This window comes from Anas acuta, chromosome 13, assembly GCF_963932015.1.
Source record: "Anas acuta chromosome 13, bAnaAcu1.1, whole genome shotgun sequence".
Lineage (NCBI taxonomy): Eukaryota > Metazoa > Chordata > Aves > Anseriformes > Anatidae > Anas > Anas acuta.
The window spans coordinates 3,916,172-3,938,744 of record NC_088991.1 but is presented as its reverse complement, the minus strand read 5'-3'; the positions used below and the strand labels follow the sequence as shown (position 1 = coordinate 3,938,744).

The 22,573-nt window shown below is 42.8% G+C and overlaps 1 protein-coding gene across 9 annotated transcripts in view; it reads left to right on the top strand.

The window, feature by feature from the left end:
- The window catches only part of DCX (doublecortin), a 95,738-nt gene that overhangs the window by 18,508 nt on the left and 54,657 nt on the right, over positions 1-22,573 (top strand). For all 9 annotated transcript variants that reach the window (XM_068696527.1, XM_068696526.1, XM_068696533.1 and 6 more), the window contains one exon: positions 5,318-5,658. In XM_068696527.1, coding sequence (XP_068552628.1) covers positions 5,318-5,658 — 341 coding nt within the window. The remainder of the gene's footprint in view (positions 1-5,317; positions 5,659-22,573) is intronic.

The window sequence follows — 22,573 nt, the reverse complement described above, 5'->3', positions numbered from 1 at the left end:
TTAATTGCAAACGTTCTTGGGTTGTGTGAGATATTCCAGGAAGTGCTTCCAAGCTTTTGTATCCTGTCGTGCCCTGGGGAGTCTTTTCCAAAATCTTCTCCAGGAGTGTTTAAAGTAATCACAGGAGAGGCTCCACCCTGGAGCTGTACAGTGCCTGGTGTGCACTGGGAGTGCGGGGTTTGTAGGAAGCATGATGAAGTCCCCACCCAATGTGTGTGTGCTGCAGTTTGCATGGAAAGCTGAAGCTCGTGTAATCCAATATTGAAGCCTTGGTAACTTGTGGGATTGTTTTCTATGGCTGTTTTCCTAAGAGCTTGGCTAATTACATCCCATATAACAAAACACCTTCTTGTGGTTCTATTTCCTTGCTCATCCTGGCCACCACGCCAGAACTGGTATGGTCCCTGCAGGTTATCTGGCACGACAAATTCTCTATGGGCATCACATGGCTGTGACGGCAATTTGGTAATCACACATTTCTTTATTTTTATTTTTTTCAAGAGAACAAGAGGAGCTTCTCTCATGGGAGAGCTCCCCGTGGAACAGCCAGGGGGGAAGGAAACTCTTCCACGGTTCATTTTGCCATGGTGGAGTAGGTCTTGAAGCAGAGGAAGATCATTTGTAATGCATAAAGTAGCAAGAAGTTCATGCATTTGATTTTAAAGCCCTGCTTTAACACAATATATAGTGAACTCTGCAAGGCATGCAGCCCATTAAATTCCTACTGGAGTAATGGTAAATCCCACAAAACACGAAAGCTGGGCACAGTAGCAAAGCCTAAACTCTGAGACAGTCGAGCTAACGACCAGAATAATTGACTGCAGCCCACAGAGACAGTTTTTGGAATACCTGTTAGCACTTACACTTTCAAAATGGCCTCAGTCCAGCTTTTCCAATTTTTCTCCAGTACTGCACGTAGTTCATTACACTTGAAAACTTGCTGGTGCATGCAAAACTTGCTGGTGCATGCTGAGAGAGGATAACTTTTTTGAAAGCACAGCCTGTCGTATTTAGTATTGTCAAAAAGAGCTGCTGTAAGAGGGTTGAAGGCTTAGCACTCATCCTGAGCTTAGAGTCTCGCTAAGAAACCTTCTCTAAGGCAAACCTTATCTTTGCTGAGATCATCCCTTCTGTAGGAGCTGAATAATCGCCTTGTGCTTCTATCAAATTGGCAGCACAGTACCGGGTAACGCACTTGTAGCCAGAACAGTTGTGTGATACGAGCCATGGCTTCAAATGGCAAATGTGCTGCTGATGACCTAAGGGCAAAGCTCCGCTTGCAGTCCATCTATTGCTTAGGGCAGGACAGAAGGCACAAATAAATGCCTTGGCTGCTTTGGTGGCACGACACAAACAGTGACACCTCCGGAGCACGCTGCATGATGCCAAGTGCACGTCGTCCTGCAGGGCTTTGGCTTCGCGATGCAGAAAGGGCATCTTGCACTGACCCAGCACTGCACGAGAAAGTTGCTGCCCTTCTCACCACTGGTGTCATGCCTGCAGTCACTGCCAGCAGCAGGTTGGGTGTTGTCAGGGATGCTTCTTGCTTTTACCGAAGCCTCCTAGCTCTCGTGCGAGGCTCTCTTTGGGGCTGCTGCTCAGGGCTCTGTTGGAAGCAGTGACATGGCCGTTCATCATACCTCCTCAGGGCTTCTGGCTGTGCTTCTGCACGTGCACACAGCTGCTTGCTGTCTAACGGCGTGCTCCTGAAAATATTTGTGCACAGATTTTTATATTCAGGGCTGGCGAGCAATGTACTTCTTGGAGCCATTTCTTTTGCTCTTGTGTGAATCTCATATCTGCTTCTTCCCCTTCCTTTGTTATGCTGTGCACTTCTACAGCCATGCTGTGCTGATCAGGCACATTTCTGATGGAGCTGCACACCTTCAGTTCTCACCATAGGCTTAGCACAGATGGATGTAGCAAAGAAAATGCTCCTCTCTGATCGAAATATCCTCCATGAGATTTCTCTCCTTAGAGATCCTCTGGGCACAACACACGTGTTCAAAGCCGGAAAGTTCTTGTGACTTCAGACCATTTTTGCTTGGCCCTGCTACTACCTTCTGGTAAAATTTGTGTAAAGCTCAGCTGTAGGAAGTAAAAGAGGAAATGTTCCAGGCTGGCAAATGGTAAAAGGGGTATGTCTTACTGAGGAACTTCAGTTATGTGGTTATTATTCGAGAGCCATAAACTGGATTTGGAAAGACATAAATTGTTATCTTTAAATGAAATTAACACTTCAGGTTACATCTGTAGGTCAGGGGAAGAAGGAAATGCCTCTTCCCTGGAGCTATCCTGCTCTAACTGGAAATGCTGCTGAGAAGAGCTGCTATGCTGAAGGGCAGAGCCACGTCACTCCAAGCAAATTTCGGGCCAGTTTTAGAATTCCGTAAAATATCCGCTAGGGGTTGGTTACATGAAACAAAGTGAAAAAGCTGATTAGATTTTCCACTTGTGACTGTGATGTAATCTCAAAGTGTGTATACAGTGACCTAATACTGCATTTGTGGAAACAAAGCCCAGCAGAGGAGTATTGCCTTATGCCATTGCTGCCTTCAGTGTATGCTGTTCTAGATACACTGGACAGCTAGCTCTACTAAACAGACCAATGCTTAATATAAAATGTGGAACTTATTAATAGAAAATATACCTTAAGACCTCATGGTTTGATAGGACACGGCACAAATACATACATTTTCCGTTGTTGCATCCCAAAGCATTATGTAAACAGCTTGTAGTCAAGCCTGGCAGCCCCTCAGCAGCAGGTATTGCTACTTCTACTTTTCAGGTAGGGAAGCAGAGGCACAGGTCAGGAGCTTCCACAGGGAGGCCTAGGGCAGAGGTAAGAGTAGTACTCAAGTCACTTATTCCTAGTATTGCATTTAAACACAGGAATTGCTTTTCTCAGAGCATCATGTTACTGTTCCAAGGAGCGTGCTTCCAAAAACGCCTCAGCCTGGGAGTTACTGGCTTGGGGAGGCTCAGGTTCTTGGAGTTAATTCCCCAATTTGAGCATCCCAAACTCTGCTGTGCTTCACGCTTGGTTATGAAACTTGAGAGAAGCACAGGCACCCTCCACACCAAATGTCACTTGTCTGAAGCAGGTAGATAAACCACAGCTCATCACTTATTAATGAGAAAGATTAATCGAATTGAGTGCTTTTGAAAAACCATCTATTTCCAGTGGGAATTCCTTACAATGTATGGAACACTTTGGGGTATCTATGCTTCTATTGCATCCAATTTGAGCAATGTGAGACACTAAGGAGCTATGGGAACTTCATAGTCTGAGTTTTTTTTTCTGACAGCATGCATGCCCCAAATATAGATTGGTATTCTTTGGTCAGGCCACCAGAACCTCCTGATGGGGTTACGTTAGTGTGGGGTACGCAAGTTGAAAAAATGCCCAACTAGTAGTGTTCATCGTGAAGCCTGGCAGCTTTCTGCATTCTGTATTTCTGTTGTATTTCTGTTCTTCCTTCAAAAGGGAAAACAATACCTCCTTCTTGGTGATAGATGATCTCGGTCACTACACGTCTGCAGAGATAGAAGAGCTGCTGCTGGTGGTGTAATCACTCACCACTCACCACTTTCTGGCAAACAGGATATGAAATCAGGGAAAAACAAACAAACAAACAAACAAACAAACCTAAAACCATTCTGCATTGTTTCCATGGCTGCTAGTGACATCAAACAGCGCAGTAGGAAGGACATAAGTACTATGCATCCCTTTGTTTTAAGCCTATTAAAAGGCTTCTATGGCATTATATCTGTTAGTTGTCTTCCCATGTAGTCTTTGAACGGATCATAGGAGTATGTTCATCAAAAATGCAATTTAGTCAGCTGGAGAATAACTACATGAACACTGTGTACCAGGTATGCGTTACATGCCTGGACCATAACTTCTTCATGGAAATTGGTGGGCTCTTTGGAAATCCATATTTATACCCCAGCTGATTAGACGTCAGATCCTGTCCTACAAGATCCCCTGGTAGAAAGCAAGGTTCAGGTGCTGGGCACACTTTTCAAAGTTATTCAGGCCACAGAGTTTGCAGTAGGTAACAGATAAGGAAATGCAGCTAGTCTGCATTTGAAGAAGGATTTTTAATATAGTTAAATCTATATTTTGATTTAAAAGCTATCCCATTGTTTAAAGAACTTCATTCTGTAAGATCAGTCCAATACAGCACCAAAAGAAACTCCCTAAGACCCTACAGGTACCCATGTTATGCCTTCAGTTCCTATTAAAATTTTATCTAATGGTGAGACAAAGGACAAAAGCTTCTTCCTCTAGCAATGACTGCTGTTTTTTTTTTTTTTTTTTAGTGCATTCTCAAATGCTCAGCAGCCTGAGTCATTTCAGACTAGACAGCTACATTCCCTTAGGGAGACTGTTTTTACAGTCTCATTCTAGTAATAAGTCCTCTAGGATCCATCAGATTTGCAGGCCCCAAAGAAGATCCTACAAATCCTTCTTTAAGGTGATCATTAAACCTTAGGTAGATAGGATCCTATAAATTACAGACAAAGCTTGAAACTAATTTTGAATGGGAGATATCTATATATATATACAGATATATATATAGAGAGAGAATTACTAATAAGACTGTGCAACATTTAACCCTTCTCTACTATGTCTAATTTTGGATTGAGTGTATTTTTGGTTGGTACCAGCCATTTTAAAGCAAGCAGTGGTATTTGGTGTAGTATTCTATCTCAGCTGCCAGTAGGTCTGACTTCTAATAGACCACTGACATTACAACGAAGCATATTTGCTCTGCCTGCTAGCTTTATCAAAGCTGCTTTTGGTAGAGATTACTCAGTACTGGATTTTCATCATTCTTCAGCCTTGACAAAAGAGGTACCTTGTGGACGGATGTTGATACCCTCTTAGTAAGGGGTGACATACTGTAGTCGTAGCTAGGTCTGTAAAGATGGAGAGGGAGCTGGCAGATTTACAAAATAATTTAGGTGATTAAATGAATTAGGTGGTTAGGAGCTTTTAGACAGCTTAGTTGCATCTTCAGGTACCTAGTATCTTTACGATTCTCAATCTTGTTTAACCCCTGGTTCACGTGACTGAGTGATGGTGTGTATTTGCTGATGCAAGTTGTGTGACTCGCTTACTTTCAGGAAATGCTAGATTATATTTCAAATAAGCATATACATTATAAAATTGACTTTTAATAACAAGCTGACATGGAAGTTCTAATGAAAACAATGAGTAATGTTTTGCATAGTTAATGGGAGAAAGATGTGTAGTTTCTGTTTCTCGGGAGTTTAATGGAAAGAACTGTGTGTTTATTTCTTTCAAAAGGTGAAAGTTATGTCTGCTCATCTGACAACTTCTTCAAGAAGGTGGAATACACCAAGAATGTCAATCCGAACTGGTCTGTCAATGTGAAGACGTCTGCCAACCAGAAAGCACCTCAGTCTCTGGCCAGCAGCAACAGTGCCCAGGCAAAGGAGAACAAAGATTTTGTGCGGCCCAAGCTGGTAACCATCATCCGTAGCGGGGTGAAGCCCCGGAAAGCAGTCCGTGTGCTCTTGAACAAGAAGACTGCCCATTCGTTTGAGCAAGTTCTCACTGATATCACTGAAGCTATCAAGCTGGAGACAGGAGTGGTCAAAAAGCTGTATACTCTGGACGGGAAACAGGTAGGAGATTTTACAGATGTTGCCTTTTATTTTCCTCTTATCTTGACACTTTGCTGACTAAGAGCAATTTTTGAAGCCTAAAATTAACCTGAGATGATCACTGCCATCTGTTCTCTTAAAATTCAGACTTCCCATGCCAGTGGTTAAGTTGCTAAATTTTCACTGATATTAATATCAAGTAAAGAATGCAGCCAACCGTCTGAGTGAAACAGATGCTTCGTCCTGCACGCCAGTGTGCAGTGCGTGTCTTCCGGACTAGCTAAATAAATAACATGGGGAGCTCGGCTCACAGCCACCAGTTGATTTAGCTCTGAAGTAATTGCAAGAGCTCTCAAGCTCTGGATTCACTAAGTGAATGTGTTGCTTGATTTGCTCTGGCCTTGCTAAGATAAAGCAGTTGATCCATGCATTCTCTTTTGGCTAGCTCAGTAATTAGCAGGAAAAGTATGGAACTATGTTGCATTTTCTTGACTAAATGCATAAAGAGATAACATGCAGAAAGGGATTTGGGTCAAAAATATTTAGTGGGTTGTCATAATGTGCTTCATGTCTACATTTTCCTGGAACTGAATGACACATCTGTCTCTTATTAGCAGCTATACAGCAATAAGACATTTCATATTACTGTATCTATGAAAACACTTAAAGGAATGTGGAGGATAACTCAGAGGACTGGGAAGAGCTAGGTTCTTCTTCAAGGAAAATTCTGAGCTTAATTTAATAGTTCTGTGTCTTCTGGAACTGAGGGATAATCTTATTTTTGCATCTGTTTTTTCTGCTCCACCTCTTGTGTTGGGGTAGGACACTGGCCATTCTAAGGTTTGCTACTATTGCTTTAAATTAACTCTCGCTCCTATCTTTGGAGAAAATTATTCAAATACCTTGCCAACACTAGGCAGTGTGTGCAAACAACATGTAGCCTTTACAAATGAAAATGTTCGTCCTTCCAGCACCAAACGTTTGTTAATGAGGTGTCCCAGTCCAGGTGCAGTATTTGGGAGCTTGAATGGAGCATGTCACTCTAGCCTGTTGGATATTCAGCACTTTTTCTTCATAAGTTGCATAGCTTATAGAGGGGTGGGTGACTTTCCAGCTAAGCTGTCCAGAAGTATGGCCGTGTGTTGTAAGTAAGCAGGGATACAGGGAGCGATGTACTGGGAACCCTGAAAGTGGCTGGGGGAAGAGGGAGGGGAGGGACAAGTGATCCTTCCTCTTTGAGGAAAATGTTATGTGGGCACAAGACCATGCATCTTGAGTCACAGCAGCTTTAAAAAGAGCTTGATGGATGGATCTGACCCGAAAGCAGTTGCCTCCTCCTGCTGACAGAGTGCTGTTGCACTGACAGTTGTGGATCAAGATCTTAATCTGAACCACTAAATGGTTTCAGTTGTTTGAAATAGCCAACATGTTGGAGGTGAGGTGCTGCTTTGGACAGAGCATGGAAATAGGAATACCTCATGAATTTGTCAGACCATTCTGTTCTCCTTCTCTAAGCTATTTGCAGGAGTAAGAATAGTTTTCCTCTCCAGCTCTGTGAGCAAGACTGAATCAGATGATAAGTTGGACTGTACTTATGGCCTGTTGGCTGGACCAGCCTGTGAAATTGTGCTAATTCCTAAACAGAAATTTGGGAAATGCTGCTTGCTCTGAAGTTACAGACTGCCTAGAGAAATGCTGCTGCAGGGCAGAAAGCGATCCAGTGCTGGAGTTGCTGCCTTGCATGGGGACATGGCTGAGCATGGGGCTCAAAGATCTAGGGAATTTAGCAATTCCTACTGCAGACTGTTGTCCATAGCAGCCACAGATATACGATTCTCCTTGAATCCCAAAATAGAAAGCAACCTTGCTTTCCTCATAGCAAGCTCTCATACCCATATGGGGACTCGTGCCTTGGTACTTTGTTCACTGGGGTGGTGTGAGAACTTCACAATTGCTTCTTGTTGCAGGAATCTGATTTCAGTGAGTGAAGACACCCCATTCAGCTTGTTTTACTGGCTTTAAAATTCACCATTTTATGACGTGATATTTCATTGTGTTAGAGAGCTACCACCAGCAGTTTCACTGCATGCAAATGTGCGTTTAGTATTGTGGTTAATGAGAGGAATGAGATTTTGTGATTTGACAGCAATGGAATGTTTGATATTTGTGGCGTCAATTATTGTTGGAGATCCCTGAGGATCAAATCTATTTACCAGTGCTTTGTTCTTATTGGAAGGTTTCCTTCAATGTTTGTATTTTAATCTAAGTTCATTTGAAATCTCCCCCCCCATGTGTGTTCTCAGGGTTGCAAGCTAAAGCCAGAAGCTTCTGCTGTGAGTGCAGTGTTTGCTGTTAAGGTTTCCATGACATACTGCTCCATAAAGTCTGACCTTCTGATGTGATACTAAAGGTTTTTGCATGTCTGAATCTGACATTAGAAAAACAGTCTTGAATGCCTAATTCTGACAAACGGTACTTTATTTTCAGGAGAAAATATTCATACAGAACTGCAAGCCGCTCGCAGCTGAAATGCTGACAAGAATCCTGACAGTCTGTCTCTTTGAGTGTCATCAGAGGCATGTTACTCCCTCTGTTGTGAAACGATAAAATTTACGAAAGGAACATACAAAGGAAAATCATCCTTCCCCACTCCATGAACTGTAACTTAATGAGGGGAGATGATTATTTATAGGCATTTCCATGGTGCTCATCAGTAGAGTAATCAAGATGCTTTAGAAGTACAGACAGTAGTGGCAATGATGGAGTGGTGTGTAAATAATTACACTTCTCTGCACTGCAGACCTGCATTTGGAAATGAGAAAGCAGTTAATTGAGAGCCGGATGGGGTACATTTGAATAAATATAGCACTCAAAACAGCAGTGGGATGAGGTCATTTTAGGAAGTTGTGCTTCTTGTATCTTGGATTGTTGCCTTTTTGAGTACTGTTGTCCTTTTGAAATTGCTAAATTCGCATTTTGTGTTTAAGTAGCTTATTTCACTTGGTCTCGTGTGTATCTCTAATGCCTTGTGCCCAGTCTTGTCTGTACTCGAGCTCCTTCTCTTCTCGGAATATATTACCAGCTCTTGACAAAAGCCCCAGAACTCAAAAGGGGCTTCAAACTGTTGGCCAAAGAGGAGTCATGACAGAATCACAATAGACACTCAGCTTTTGAACTATTTTTATATGGCTGTATAGGATATGGTATATGCCAAAGAATTTGATGCTTTAAACAAAAACTTATACAGGGGATCACATTCAGTGTTTCATTTTATGTCTACAGGTTCTGTTGTGTTGAGATATGTATAATATAATTTCTGTGTGTATGCAGGATTGAATTTGGTCTGATCTGTGGGCCATGTTGGAAAACAGTTGTTTTGGCAGATTCCCTTTTTTAAACTGTTAGTTATATCAGTGTCCCAAACAAGTCTGGATTCTTGGGAGCACCGGCTATTTTGTAAACACATGATGGTGGTTTCTTCCTCTTGTAGCTGAACTGAATTAGAAAACAGAATTTGAGTTTGTGGATGAAGTTGTATTCAAATATTTTGAATACAATAGTCTCAACTAGAGCTTGCAAATGCTGTATAGATTTACTCTCCCGTATGTGCTTGAGCTTCTCACTGTGGTGTACAATAAGTAGGTGTTTGTAAGGAAGAGAGGAGGCTATTTCATGACTGACAGCCCATCTTCTTTCTGCATCTTGCTTCGCAGGTGGTGTTTGTCAGCATTCATTCCTGTTTTAAGAAATGAACTGTGAAAGTTAATGTCTTCTGTACATACTGAACTTCTCTTCTCCTGCCCAGTCTTGCATTCCAAAGTCTGAGACATTCAGCAAGTATACAAAGAGATGTAGCAACAAAAAATAATGTTCTACCTTACATTAAGATACTTTTCAGTGGTATGGAAGTCCTTCTAGTTTTTCCTCTAGCTGATATATTGCCATGTCTTAATTAACTAAATACTCCTTTCCATCAATTACCATCACCAAATAAGCAGAGTAAGGTGCTGCTCAGGTGGGAGAGAGCTTGCAGGCTCTAGTTCCGTATAGTTACAGAGATTCTGGTTAACAAGCAGGGCAACTGAATGTCTTCTCAGTCATAACAACATACAATGACCTCTTCTGGACTTTAAAATCTTCATGCACAGGGAGGAGTTAGACATGTGCTATTTATTGTTTTTTATCTAACCCAGACAAAGTGCTTCTGTTCCATCCGAGTGTTAGCTGTCTTGCTAGATGAAGTTATATACATTTTTATATGTCAGGGCACTTGTGACTATGCTCCCGAAAGAATTTCTAGTCTTAATGAAATGCTCCCCTCTAGCAATCTTTGCTTTGATAAGGATTCCATGTGGCAGGTGATGAGTGGAGTTCATCTTTCTGTTTGCAAAGCAGATGCAAATGCATAGGAGGCCAGCCCACCTCTCCTGTCCAGAGGAGAAGTTGCCATTTCAGTTTAGATGACTTGCATCGCAGGAAGGGCAGCAGCAGCAAAGAGGGAGAAGCAGGATTACTAAGCTCACAGTAAGTTAAAGGTTGATACTTCCAGGTAACAGCTAACAAAGTAGTTGGTAAAGCAGCTTCTGGTGCTGCACTACTTGTAAAAAGCTACTCTGGATGTATCTATGCAAGTTGCACTTGAGAAACTAGATAAACTTTGGAGATGCTGCATTGATTTTAAGCTGGTATTTGGAAAAAAATCAGTAAAATTTTCCCTGCTCAAGTGTCAGTGCTGGCAATGGACTCTGTTGCCAGGTTAGTGTAGTTCTATTGATTATATTAACTTTTGTTAATGTGACACAGGATGAGATTTGTACCAAAAATACAAATGTTTCCAACTGCTGTGACTTGTAGTTGATGCTCAGGAAGGTGAATAACTCCTAGTAACATCTGCATTGCTGAAGGATCAGGTTAAAAAAAACCAACACAACAACCAATCTTCCCTCTAGAGAGAGCCCTGCAGATAGTTAACTTATGCCCTGAGGCATGAGGTTCAGGGCTTTAAAGCAAACAAATGGGTTTGCTTTGTTTGACACATCCTGCAGTAGGATGGGGAACTCCTCATCCATCTGAGACTTCACAACTGCCCATGTAGATACTGAAAAACTGCATTGAAGCAACCCCAGAACAAAGTTTCATGCACTGCTGCAAAGCTGGGGAAGATTTAGCCCCAAAACAAATGGGAGGGAAGAATAGGAGATGGGTGCGCATGTATTTTGTATTCTGCCTCCTGCAAAAGGCTCTACAACAGCTGGTGCTAATGGGAAGAGGTGAGTCCTGTCTTCCTTCCCTGCTGCATAAAGCCATAACAATGAAACTGTATCTGCTTTGCATCGTTTTCTTAGTCCTTTGTAAGCGCTTCTTGTTAACTGCTGAGATTTGGCAGGCCTTTCATAGGCCTCCCATCCTGATACCAGGACAGGTCTGGCTCAGCACTAGCAGAGGAATAGCCCAGGCAGATTTGCCCATAGCCACCTCCCCCGCCAGAGCATTTCAAATGAAGATTAAGTCCCTGCTTCATTCCTCCTCGTTGCATTTGCAGACTGCCCTGACTCAGGCTGTTTGTGTGAGATGATTCCTCACTAGCAACTGTCATGGCAAGAAGGGTAAGTAATAATGCATGGGCTGAAGAACTTCTGAACCCAAACCACTTACACGGCCAGACAAGGCAGCCTGGTTCTCTATCTTTAGGGAGCTCTTAGTCTGAGCTCGAAATTCAGCATTGCCTGATTCATGCAATGACTAGACACTAACACAGACAAAACCAATTAGTCCTCAGGTATCCCTCCAGGATTTGATTATACACTACAGTGAATAAGCCAGGTTTCCATGAACGTGTATCTAAGTACTTAGGATAAAATACTCAGAAGATTTTCTGAGATATTATTCAGAAACCTTATGCTTCTTAATTTTTGTTTATATAGGTCTGTAGGCCACAGAATCTGGGCTAAAAGGGCCTGGCTGGGACACCGATGTCTGCCCCAGAGTGGCCCCATCAGGCACTATTGCTGAAACCTTGCTAGCCAAACTAGCTAGCTAGTGCCTTCGGTACGGTGCCAACTACAGACAGGTTGCAAATGCCCTAACCCTGTAGCACTGATGCCGTGGTAACTGCTGCCAACGAGAGAACGGTGCCCTCCACCTCTAGTCAATCTGAAGAGTTACTGCTTTAAACAGGTTTATTAAATAGCTACAACTAAATAGCTGGTCAATTGGTTTGCATTGTAGTCTGTTTAAAAACAAGTCAACAAAGAGTGTCCTGCTTCAGGGATTTAGCAGATCACAATGTTATAAGCATTTTGGCAATTTTTTTTTTTTTTTTTTTTTTTAACCTGGCTCTGTTGTGTGCAGTTTGAAGGTGACACTCTCAAAAAAGGTGACACTTATTTTTTTGAGAGGGTGCCCTGTGTGCAGCCTCTGCGTGCTAATTCCCGTATTTATTAAAGCAGAAGCAGTCTGATCTCAGCAGCTCAAGTCTTGATCATGTCTCCTCTCATGTGGGCATTGGGGCTGATGTGATTGCCGTTGGTGTTGTCTCCAAAAAAAATCTCCCCAAGCCATGTGCAGAAAACAGGGAGACAGCGAAGGAGCTCATCATCTTTAAACCTTTGGCAGATATTTTTCCATTGCTTTCCCTCAGCCTCCTGTTTTGGAAGAAGGTGTTGTGCTCCTGCTTGCCATCCAGCAGGCCTCTGGCACTATTTGTTGGCGTTTTTTTGTTCTGTAAACACTGGCAAAAGCTGTGATGACTCTATCGTCCACTTAAGGCAGTGAGAATCCAAGTCCAGAAGCAGGCTTCAGTGCTGCTTGCTAAAAATTGTGGGTTTTCTAAAAATGCAAGCCTTGCTAGTAGACATGTATTGACCGAGATTCACATGAACACCTGCTACTTACATCACAGATGGCAGGCTGTCAAAATTATTGGAGGATGCAGTCAGATCTGACCTGGTGACCTAGAAGTACATGGCCCCTATTACTGAATCCTGGTGCTATTCACACCCCGAAAGAGATGTACGTTAAAAATTCAGTCCTCACCAGCATCTTTATTTTGGCAGTTCTTTCTGTCATAGAGTGACATGTTCCCTTTTCACTCTGAATCCCAGGAGAGAAGAGGATTATTCACTGTAGTGCCGGAGGGTTTATCTAGGAATAAATGGGCTGAAAATGAGCAAGGGAAAATTAGGTTGAATATCAGGAGCTGAGACAGGCCAAGAAAGACTTCTATTTATTTATTTTTTTTCATTGGTAATTTGTATCATTACGTGAAGCAGAAGATTCTGGTTGCTTTTTGGTCCTCAGGTAGAAATCCCATCAGTGTGAATAGGATACCTCTGAGAGGCAGCAGGTATGCTGAATGTATTCTGAGCAAACATCTACCTCAATGCTTGGAATCCAGTAGACGTCTCATTTTGATCACAAGATAGAAACAAATGCACGTAGTCTTTCCCCTGTGTACGGGGGAAATGTCCTGTTCATTCTGATGGGGCTGAGTCCTTAGCTCTTATGCTCTGAGTGGCATCTTGTACAGTACGTTTGCTCATGTCTCCCAACCTGCTCTAGTGCCCCAAAACAACAAACACTCCCCTGACCTTACCCAGCACGAGATACCTCAAGAATCTGATTGCGGTTGGTGCTGCATTCCACACCTCGTGGCAAGTTCCACCTCTTCTTGTCCGTCTGAATCCATTCGTTCCCTTCCCAGCTCTTCTTGGCCTTTGATCAAAAGCCTGTTTTCACTCTATAGTGGGTAAGCTACGACAGCTCATCTTCTTTTCGGAAGAGCTTGCACTAGCTCTGGGTAAGGCATGCAGCCAAACTGCAGGGGCTGGCAAGAAATAGCGTGATAGTGCTATCAGCCAGCACAACAGTAGTTCCTTCCTTGTCTCTGAAACTACACGCAAAGCCGAACTAGTGATTTTTACTGTGTATGTAGTATGTGTGTCTTGATGGAGCCTAAGTGTTAGGAAATGAATCCATGGTGCAAGGGGCCCAGATTGAGCAGGAGAGCTTGTCCAGAGCCTCACGTGTTTGTACATACTGCAAGTGTCGTTCAAAGGTCTCTGTTTGGGGCAAGTGATAGCGTTGCTCGTGTGCAGAGGGTAACAGCTTCCAGCCACCCTTGTGTCTGCCAGGGGTGACGAAAGATATTGGCACAGAAATGTAATAAAAGCATGTCTAAAGGAGTTTAGGAGGAAAAAAGTTGGATCCAGTCCATCCAGATTTTCAGAATTGGCTAAGGTAGGCCTGCATATGTGGAGAAGTGCAAAGACAAGCCATGAAAGCTAAGGGCTATTCCAGCTTGTGTTCAGGGCTTCGCAAGCTGCATCGAATTGATTAGCATACAGAGCTGGAATTGCAGGCCTGCTCCTGGAAATTTGCTTAGCTCTGAATTCAGACTGAATAGGGAAAAATGAGCAAGGCTAATAACCAGAGCATTCAGCACTGCAAGCCAGGAGACACACCCTGTGCCCTGTGAACACAGCCTTTTCTGAATTAATAGACATACTTCTCATTTTCTGGTTAGCAGCAAACAGGGTGTGTAAGAGTGCATGGACGTGTATCTATCTGTGTAAATAAATTTTAGTGTTACAGGACACAACTCTGCAGCTCAGCTTGCTGTCCAAGTAATCAAAGTTCTCCTCTTACAGAAACCCAGGGACTGTTGTGCTCTGAAGGTTAGTTATTGTTTCTTCTTCCCTTACTCGAATAAACAAAAGGCATTTTAACAGAGTTTTTAACTGCACTTTGAAAGCATATTTCATTACTTGTACATTATGCTTTGAGATAAATGCAAATCTTTGTTATTAACAGCTTTAAATTTATCCAGCTATCCTAAAATAAATAGGAAGCGTGTATGTGTTGGTTCACGATGCTTTTCTATCGCTTTCTATCTTGAAAAATGCCACACATTTTCAGTACATTTTTCAACTAGTGAGTGTAAGATGTAACCTGTTTTTCAGTCATTTTTCTCTTCTTCCCCCAATGGAGGACCTAGTTATGAACAAAAACTAGGCATGGGGAGGATGAGATAATGTGCACCATTCATTAGAAGGATTTTTTTTTTTTTCAGGGCATTTTGCTTCAGTCAGAATTGGCGTGAGGGGTCAATCCTTCCCGTCCCCAGGTCTGGGCTGTTATCTGAAGGACAATGAACACAGCGAGCTTTATTGGCTCCGCAGGAATAATTATGCAGCCAGTGAGCCTGCAGGGCAGCAGGGAGAGCAGGACTTCGAGCTCCCTCCCTGTGCTCCCCTGGCCTCGCCATCTGCTCTGTGCTGCCTGTCTGGGGCTCCGTCCCCTGCGGCTGTCAGGGTCCCCAGTGCTGGTGCTGCTGCTGCCTCGCTGCGGACACTGCTCCCTGGTCGGGAGGGATCAGTTTGAGCCACCACGTGAAACACCCAGCCAGGCTACCTGATACTGGGAGAGCAGCTGTCTTTTATTTGGGTTCTCTGAACAGGAAAGAGTAATTGGTTTAGGAAAGCATCTTGTGGCATGTGTGTGTTGCTGTGAAAGAAGCATTGCTTCGAGCTATCGCTACCCTCGTGCTCCAGACGTAACCTCTTGGGCCCTTCCCCAGGCCCTTGTGCTCATGGTGTTGCTGAAGGGTGACTGATGGGTGTACCTGTTCTCCTCTGTAGGGCTGGTGCTGAAAGTTCACTAGGAAACACACCTGATATACGAGATAAATCAACTGGAATGAAAGTTAAAATGAATCATGAAATACGCAACATAACGCGGTATGAATAAATGTAAATTTGCAAGAAAAGCTTTCACTTTGTTAATCTATTAACACAGAGGAATGGAACAGTGTCATGGGGAGGGGGAGAGAGTCAGTGGATATCTGGACTTCAAAAACTCATGAGGAAAAGCTGTGTTGAGAACTTATTAAGGAATATAAAGTAGTGAAGTGAAGGGAAAATACTATCACAGATTGGAGACATGTTTAGAAGAAACTAGGGCAAAAATACAACTTTTTTTTTTTTGTCAGTAAAATTAAGTATCAAGATGTCAGTGTTTTTTGTCTTGAGTGATCTGGATATGGATGTTCTTGGTGAAGAAGATGAAAGAATTATTGCAATAAAGCAAATTTGGAGAAAAGTGGGAGACTTGCCAAGGTGAACAGGCAGTGTAATGGAAGATCGTTAAGTGCAAAATAATGCACAGTTCTAGTAATTACTCTTATACTTGGCTTTTAAATTAAATATAATTATTCAGCAGAGAGGATTGGCCTTGATGAAACAGGCTAGTACCATTGTCTTAGCAGAGATTCAGAACAAAATAACGTGCTAGAACACACAGCATGCATTCCAAATTTAGAAAGGAACGTTCTTTTAAATGCCCTTCCATTTTACTTCTCCACATTTGCGAGTGACCCTCAGAAGATGGAAGCAAATAAGTTCTGCCCTGCAGCTCTCTGATCTTCACTAGGAGGTGTGGGATAGCATAGAAAGGTGTATGGAAGCTCCTTTGTGAATGCATTATGCTAGGAATGGGATATAGGTGAAACATGAAGTTGAAGTGGTCAGTGTGTACCATGGAGTGCTCAGTGCTAAGTCACCTGGGCTTACGTGGCTCTTCATGGCTTCTACGTTGTGGTATGTGCCTATGAATATGAAACTGAGTCTGCCTGCGCCTGGGGTATTAGAATGACATGGCACCCAGTAAGGTAGCTTCCTTTGGGGGTCCAGGGTGTCTAGTTATGTAAAGAGGTTGAGAGAAGCTGTAGCTACACTGAAGCTACACTGATGGGGAGTACCATCTATACTAATACTAAAGACAGAGGTGACATCACCACACTGTGTGATGAAACATTTGAAATGGTTTTATCAAAACTGTGTTGTCCTGTTCTTTACATTTGGGGCACAGAAACTGAGTGCTTGTTAAAATCTTGCTCTTAATGAGTGCTTGTCCATTCTTCTGTCAAGTGTGTCATATAGACATTATCTTGGGATTTGTAGCATCTGTCAAACACTCCTTTGATATGCCTAATTTTCACACTTTGTCTTTATGTCTCCAAAATAGTATCATTGGAGTGGAGAGGAATTATGCACTTCATCCTGCTTTCCATTCTGCCTGGTATTTACAGGAGTCTGTGAAGTATTTTAATAACGGAAGCAGAACCAAAAAATGCAGTGCAGCTATTTCAACATTTCAATAATTTTAAAGCTATTTGGGGACATATGTATCAGGCTAAGAAGCAAAAATCTGTTTGAAAACTTAAACCTGAGTATCCTTCCATCATGGAGCTCAGCTCCCTAGAAAGGCAGTAAGAAGACTAAACTTCTCTTCCTCAAAAGTGCACGTATCAGGAACCTTATCAACTGCTGGCAGACTGCAGGATTACATGTAAATTAAGTGTATCAAAGAGTTGAGCTAGATAGCCAACGTTAGGAGCTATGAATGTTATTCCTGCCTACTTGAAAGCCCTTCATTATGGATTAGAAACAAGAACTTACATCTCTTAATACCGTCTAAAAACTAAGGCGTATTTTTGCTTCCAGTGAATTTTAATATCTGAGAGAAAATGGGATGGGGGATTTTCCTTCACTTTAGACAACCCTAGTGAGAGGGTTGCAAAACGCTCATGTGTCACACTCCAAATGAAAGCCATAAGGCTGCCTGAATTTTGTGTAAGAGTTTGTGTGTAAGATAGAGGCTGTTGGTGAGTGTTATTTTTAGTTCTCTAAAGCAACAGAGATATTTGCACCCTTGGCATTTCTTGCAGGTTTAAAGTGGATCAGTTTCTGAAATGTCCGCTTTTCCTTGAATTTTTGTCCACCTCGTGAGATTCTTCACAAAGTTTTTGCACCGCTGTTGGCAGCAGGTAGCGATTTAGTGCCAAACAGTGCAGCATTGCTCCATTTTACACTGTTTCTTCAAAATGCTTTCTCTTCCAGAAAGCAGATGCTGGAAACAATCCCATCTGATCCTGATACTCATTGTTTGGGTTGTTTCCAGCTGCATGTGTGAAGCGTTCAGCTTAGTGTAAAATAGGCAGTAAACAAGGAAAAATAAAGTTAAGCCCAAAAGTGGATACACTGCACTCTAACGTACAGATCTCTTAATATTTAATACGGGTGAAAACCAACCTGTGTGTGTGTTTTTTTTTCTAAGCATAACTCACCAAAGACTTACTTTCAAAAGCAGGAGGTAGATGATGCTACAGGATATATTTTATATGATGGAAGAGAGGCAGTGTGCTTCAGATACTCAAGCAGCAGAAGTGGGTCTCAGGGCTCCTGGCATCACTCCCACATTGCTCCCGTTTCAGCTGCAGTGTGTGACCCAGGTTTAGGCAATTAATGTGCCATTTTCAGGTAGGTGTGATTTGCCTCATTTAAACTCATGGGGAGACTGAAATGAGGTTGATAATTTGTGTTTAATGTTCAAATTTAAAAAAAAAATAATCATGTCCTAGCTGTTTTTTTGGTTTAAAAAAAAAAAAAAAAGACTCAGCTGTAAGACTTAAATGATACTACAGATTGCTTGGGGGATGATATAGGCCAGGTATCTCAACCTCCTTTTTTTCTTTTTTAATCAAGGACTGCCCAGATTCTGTAAGAAGAATAGCCACTACCTACTTCTAGCAGTTTTCTAAGAGCTAACATGGCTACAGCAATCAGTAAAGCATTGTCAACAGTTTGAATGTTCATTTATCAACCCATTTTTTCTCCCATTTTATTGATTCCCTGCTGGCGTGCATGGGGATTTGCCTGTCTGCTTTGCTTTCTTGGCCATATTGTTCCAATTATCAGATAATCTTTTTTCACTTCCACTTGCCTTATATGTAGGTTTGACTTACAACTGGGACAATAGAGCCGTCTTGGCAGAGGTACTGTGGACCACCTTGTGCTGGTTTTTGGACCACCAGCTAAGGCTGATGAAGAATACTAAGTCTCAATAGCATCATAACAGACTCGATCTCTCATCTTTTCATCGTGTCCTGATATCGTGTATGGGATACCTGAGTTCAGTACTCCAAGGGTCTGGCTTCTAACACAAAACAAGCGTCCGGGTTCTGCCCCCTCAGCGGGTGAGTCCCATTGACGGTGATCTCCTTTTTTTATCTGGTGCTGTATTTGGGCCAGGAGACAAAGCAGAGATTGATTCAGTCCCAACCTTTATCCCCTTCACATGTGCTTCCTTTCCATAAGTCATGCTCTCACTTCTTTTTTGTCGTCTGGCAGCTGCAAGGGCTGGTTGCTTGGTGACGCTCTCAGCAGCACAAAGAGCTCTCAGCTGGGAGGCCAGGTCTGCTGCCCACAAACAGCTGGGATAATTTTATTTGTCTTTCTCTTGTTCCCGTTAATCGCAGGGAGCTGAATCAAAGTCAACTTGTAATAGAAATGGGAGCACCATCAAATGCTATTTATGGCTTCTTTAACATCCACCTTTTCTGCCTGAGTCAGAGAAGTGGCGGTGTGTGCCAGAAATGGGCTGGTATTGCACAAAAGGAGGAGGAAAACTGAAAGGCATGATTTCCAGTTCTGCTTCAAATGGGATTTTACCAGACCCCATACAAAAGCAAGATGTCAGACTGTGTTTTGGATTTATGAATCGTTGTTCCTTAATTTGATGTGTGCCTGGTTGGTCGTTCTTTATAATAATCGTAAGCTGTGTGGGTCACAGCTATGAAATAGCTGCTAATGACTTTCTTCTACCTCAGAAGGATACACCACTCAGACTTCATGCAAGAGAAAAACAATGAATAACTTCCAGAGCTGAGAGTGTTGTGATTTAATGATTTGGGCAAAGGCCTTGGTTTTATGAACTCTGGTTTCTTATTACTGCTCCTATGTAGGCTATGGCATCTCAAGTTAATAAGAAATATTATTGTCTCTAAAGAGATTTTGAGGGGGTTGATTTCCACTTAGGCCCAGACTTGGTGTACCTGGCTGCACGAAGGTACAGAGGGAGAGGTGACAGGGGACGAGTGCTGCTCGGCTTGCAATTTGCAGCACTTCTGAAGCCAGTGCCAGCATCAGGCACATGCGTTGGGTCTCGGCCGAGCATGCCAGCTTAGATGCATCAAAGCTCTTAAGCACATGAAGAGCTTCCTGCAGGCTGCCTTGTGCAGAGGTGCTCGCGGGGTTTGAGAAGCTGTGTTCACCACTTCAAGGGGAAAGGCAAGGAAACTGCCAAGGCTGAATCTGGTCTCTCCTTACTTCTACTGTTATGGTTAAAAATGGCCACTGAATGTATTCCTAAATTACTGAGTCTGTAAGCTCTGCTTCTGCAGGACTTGTTTCTTATTTCAGGTATAAATTGTAATAAGATGATTCCCATCAGGTGTTAATGTTATGCTTTTGGGTAATTTAATTATGCAAGTTGCTATACAATGCTAAACGGGTAAACACTGACACTGAATATTTATGTTTGGCTGATGAAGCATAGTGAAGTGGATAAACAAGAATATAATATATTACATACGCTAAAGGATCCGCTATTAAACTCACAAGAGCAGAAAGCACTATAGCTTCATGGTTTTTCTTCCTTGATGAAACGCCCTGAGGTTCAAAGAAATAAAACTACCTTTGGAGAGTTTGGGCTGCTCTGTTCCTAGGGCTAAGTGAAGGAAGATTGAGGAATGGGAACCGAAGCGGAAATGTACCTGCTTACCACTGCTAAATGTAGCATGCAGAATCGTCGAGGGAAAAGACTAAGTTTGTGGAGCAGTCTTCTGATCCGATCATGAAAAGGAGGGCTCTGAATTTCAGTTCTTTGTCTTCATGAGTTGTGATAGTAGGTGTTACAGCAGGCACTTTGGGTTGCTTTGGTCCATTTTTTTTTCTTATGTCCACATGCCTGCACAGCTTTACCTTTCATGGCCTTACTACATAAACCAATCAGAGAAGAGCAACTCAGACAGTATCAGACAGTATTTTTTTTTTTTTTTTGTTAAAAAAGCATGTGTTTGAGCTATAGTCTCTCTCTCTTTTTTTTCTTTCTTTTTTTTTTTTTCTTTCTTTTTTTCCTTCCCATTTGAAATGACCTCCTCACTCTAACCCAGGTACTTGTGCCATAGTTTTCATCCCTGAGCTGCTGCTTCATAGATTTTTTTTTAACGTGTAGTAATTCTTTGTCTTTCATCAATTCGAGTCACCATCCCTGGAAGTCTTTAAAAGACGTTTAGATGTAGAGCTTAGGGATATGGTTTAGTGGGGACTGTTAGCGTTAGGTCAGAGGTTGGACTCGATGACCTTGAGGTCTCTTCCAACCTAGAAATTCTGTGATTCTGCGAATTCCAAATCTAACAGTTTTTCTTGTCTCCTACCTTCTCATTTCTTTCTACAGATGTAAATGTATGGAGACAATAATCAGGACAGTCCTGTAGCTCATTCTTTAGTGTTTAGAGTGATCACTGGAGGGATCAGGGACTTTGCCTCCCCACGCAGCACCATGCAAAAAGACAGAAGTGTATTATTTGTGAAGGAGCAGCTTTCCCCCTCCTCCGAAACATCAGCTATTAGCCCCCGCAGAGGCTGTGCATCAGCCTGTGTACACCAATGAACTGATCCTCTGTGTCAAATCCTTATGTAAATGCAGCAGCCTAATCCTCTTGCCCTAATAGGAATTTCACACCTTAATCCTCACTATGAACAGGGGCAAAGGCATTCCTACTAGGCAGTTCGATGCATCCTATTTTGAGAAAAATCACTGTATATGGGCTTGTGGAAATAGGGGAACTGTAGTCCCCTGTTTGTGTGGAAGACTGAAGCATGTCATTCTAATAGAAGCGAGGGGATTATGTTCCTAAATTGTCAGTGGATTTCAGGGGATTTGCTACACCAAATGACACCATTAGCCTCCCAAGTCCTTCATTTTGCCCCTGGCCCTGACTGGCTCTTCTTGCTTTAGCTGGAAACGCTCCCTGGGTGATAGAGTTGACTCTACAGGAGGGGGAGGAAAAGAATTTGCTCCTGACCCCTGCAGCCATCCAGGTTATGCCTTGCAGCTTGGCACTGCTCCTTGTGTGCTGGGCTTGCACTGCTCGAGTTGAACGAAGTGTCAGTCAGTGCGTGCGGTGTCATTCTGCATAACCCCCTGCTTTATGTTGTTACGTAACCTCAGAGAAGGCTGAGAAGGCTGAATTGTAGCAGTAGCACACAGGGAGCCTAGACAGTGCCCTGAACTCAGCTTTGTCTAGCTACATGTGATTTAATCTCTCAGGTATGGATACTTATTTCTTAACCGGCTGCAGGGCCTCATCCAAAGCGCACTGAAGTTTCCAGAAGACTTTCACAGGCCCTGAAGACCACTTCAGCGTGATGGTCCAATGTACTCAGGGCATTCTGTGACAGATGGGGTGACCAGCCTTGTTCCTGAATTGCCACCTTGGAAAAGAAAGGTGCAACAGCATTCTTCATGCCACAGCCAAGAAGTAATTGCTTTACACAGAGAGCATCAGACTCAGACCACGGTTGTACCTCTTCTGCTCCTGGTTTCAAAGATGATGATGGGTGCAGATCAGGCAGCTGGATGTGCTGTTATTCGGCATTGTTCCCCCAGCCTGTTTGCTAGATGCCTCTGCTGCACGCACAGACAGGGTGGGTCTTAATCAGCTGCGGATCAACCACTAACACAGAGCACAATGTGTGCACAGCTTTACAAGCAACTGGGGTTTGCTGGCCATTTGGAAGAAATGTGTGCACATGCGTCCTGTTATTTCCATTGCCAAAGTTTTTCCAAACCAGCCTTTTGTTTTAGTTTATTTCTCACTGCAGAAGCTTTTCATTCCTTGTCCTGTTCTCTTGTTGCAGTTCCAGTCTCTCTTGGCTGCTCTTTGTTTGCCCTGCTGTTACTAGACGCTGCAGTTTGGATTTGCCTCTCACTGGTGCACGAACGAAGCTCCTCAACAGTCAGGCCTTTATATCTATTCTTTGCAGAGTTCATTCTACTAGTGCCACCCTTTGAGCATTTGCATCCAAAATGCCAG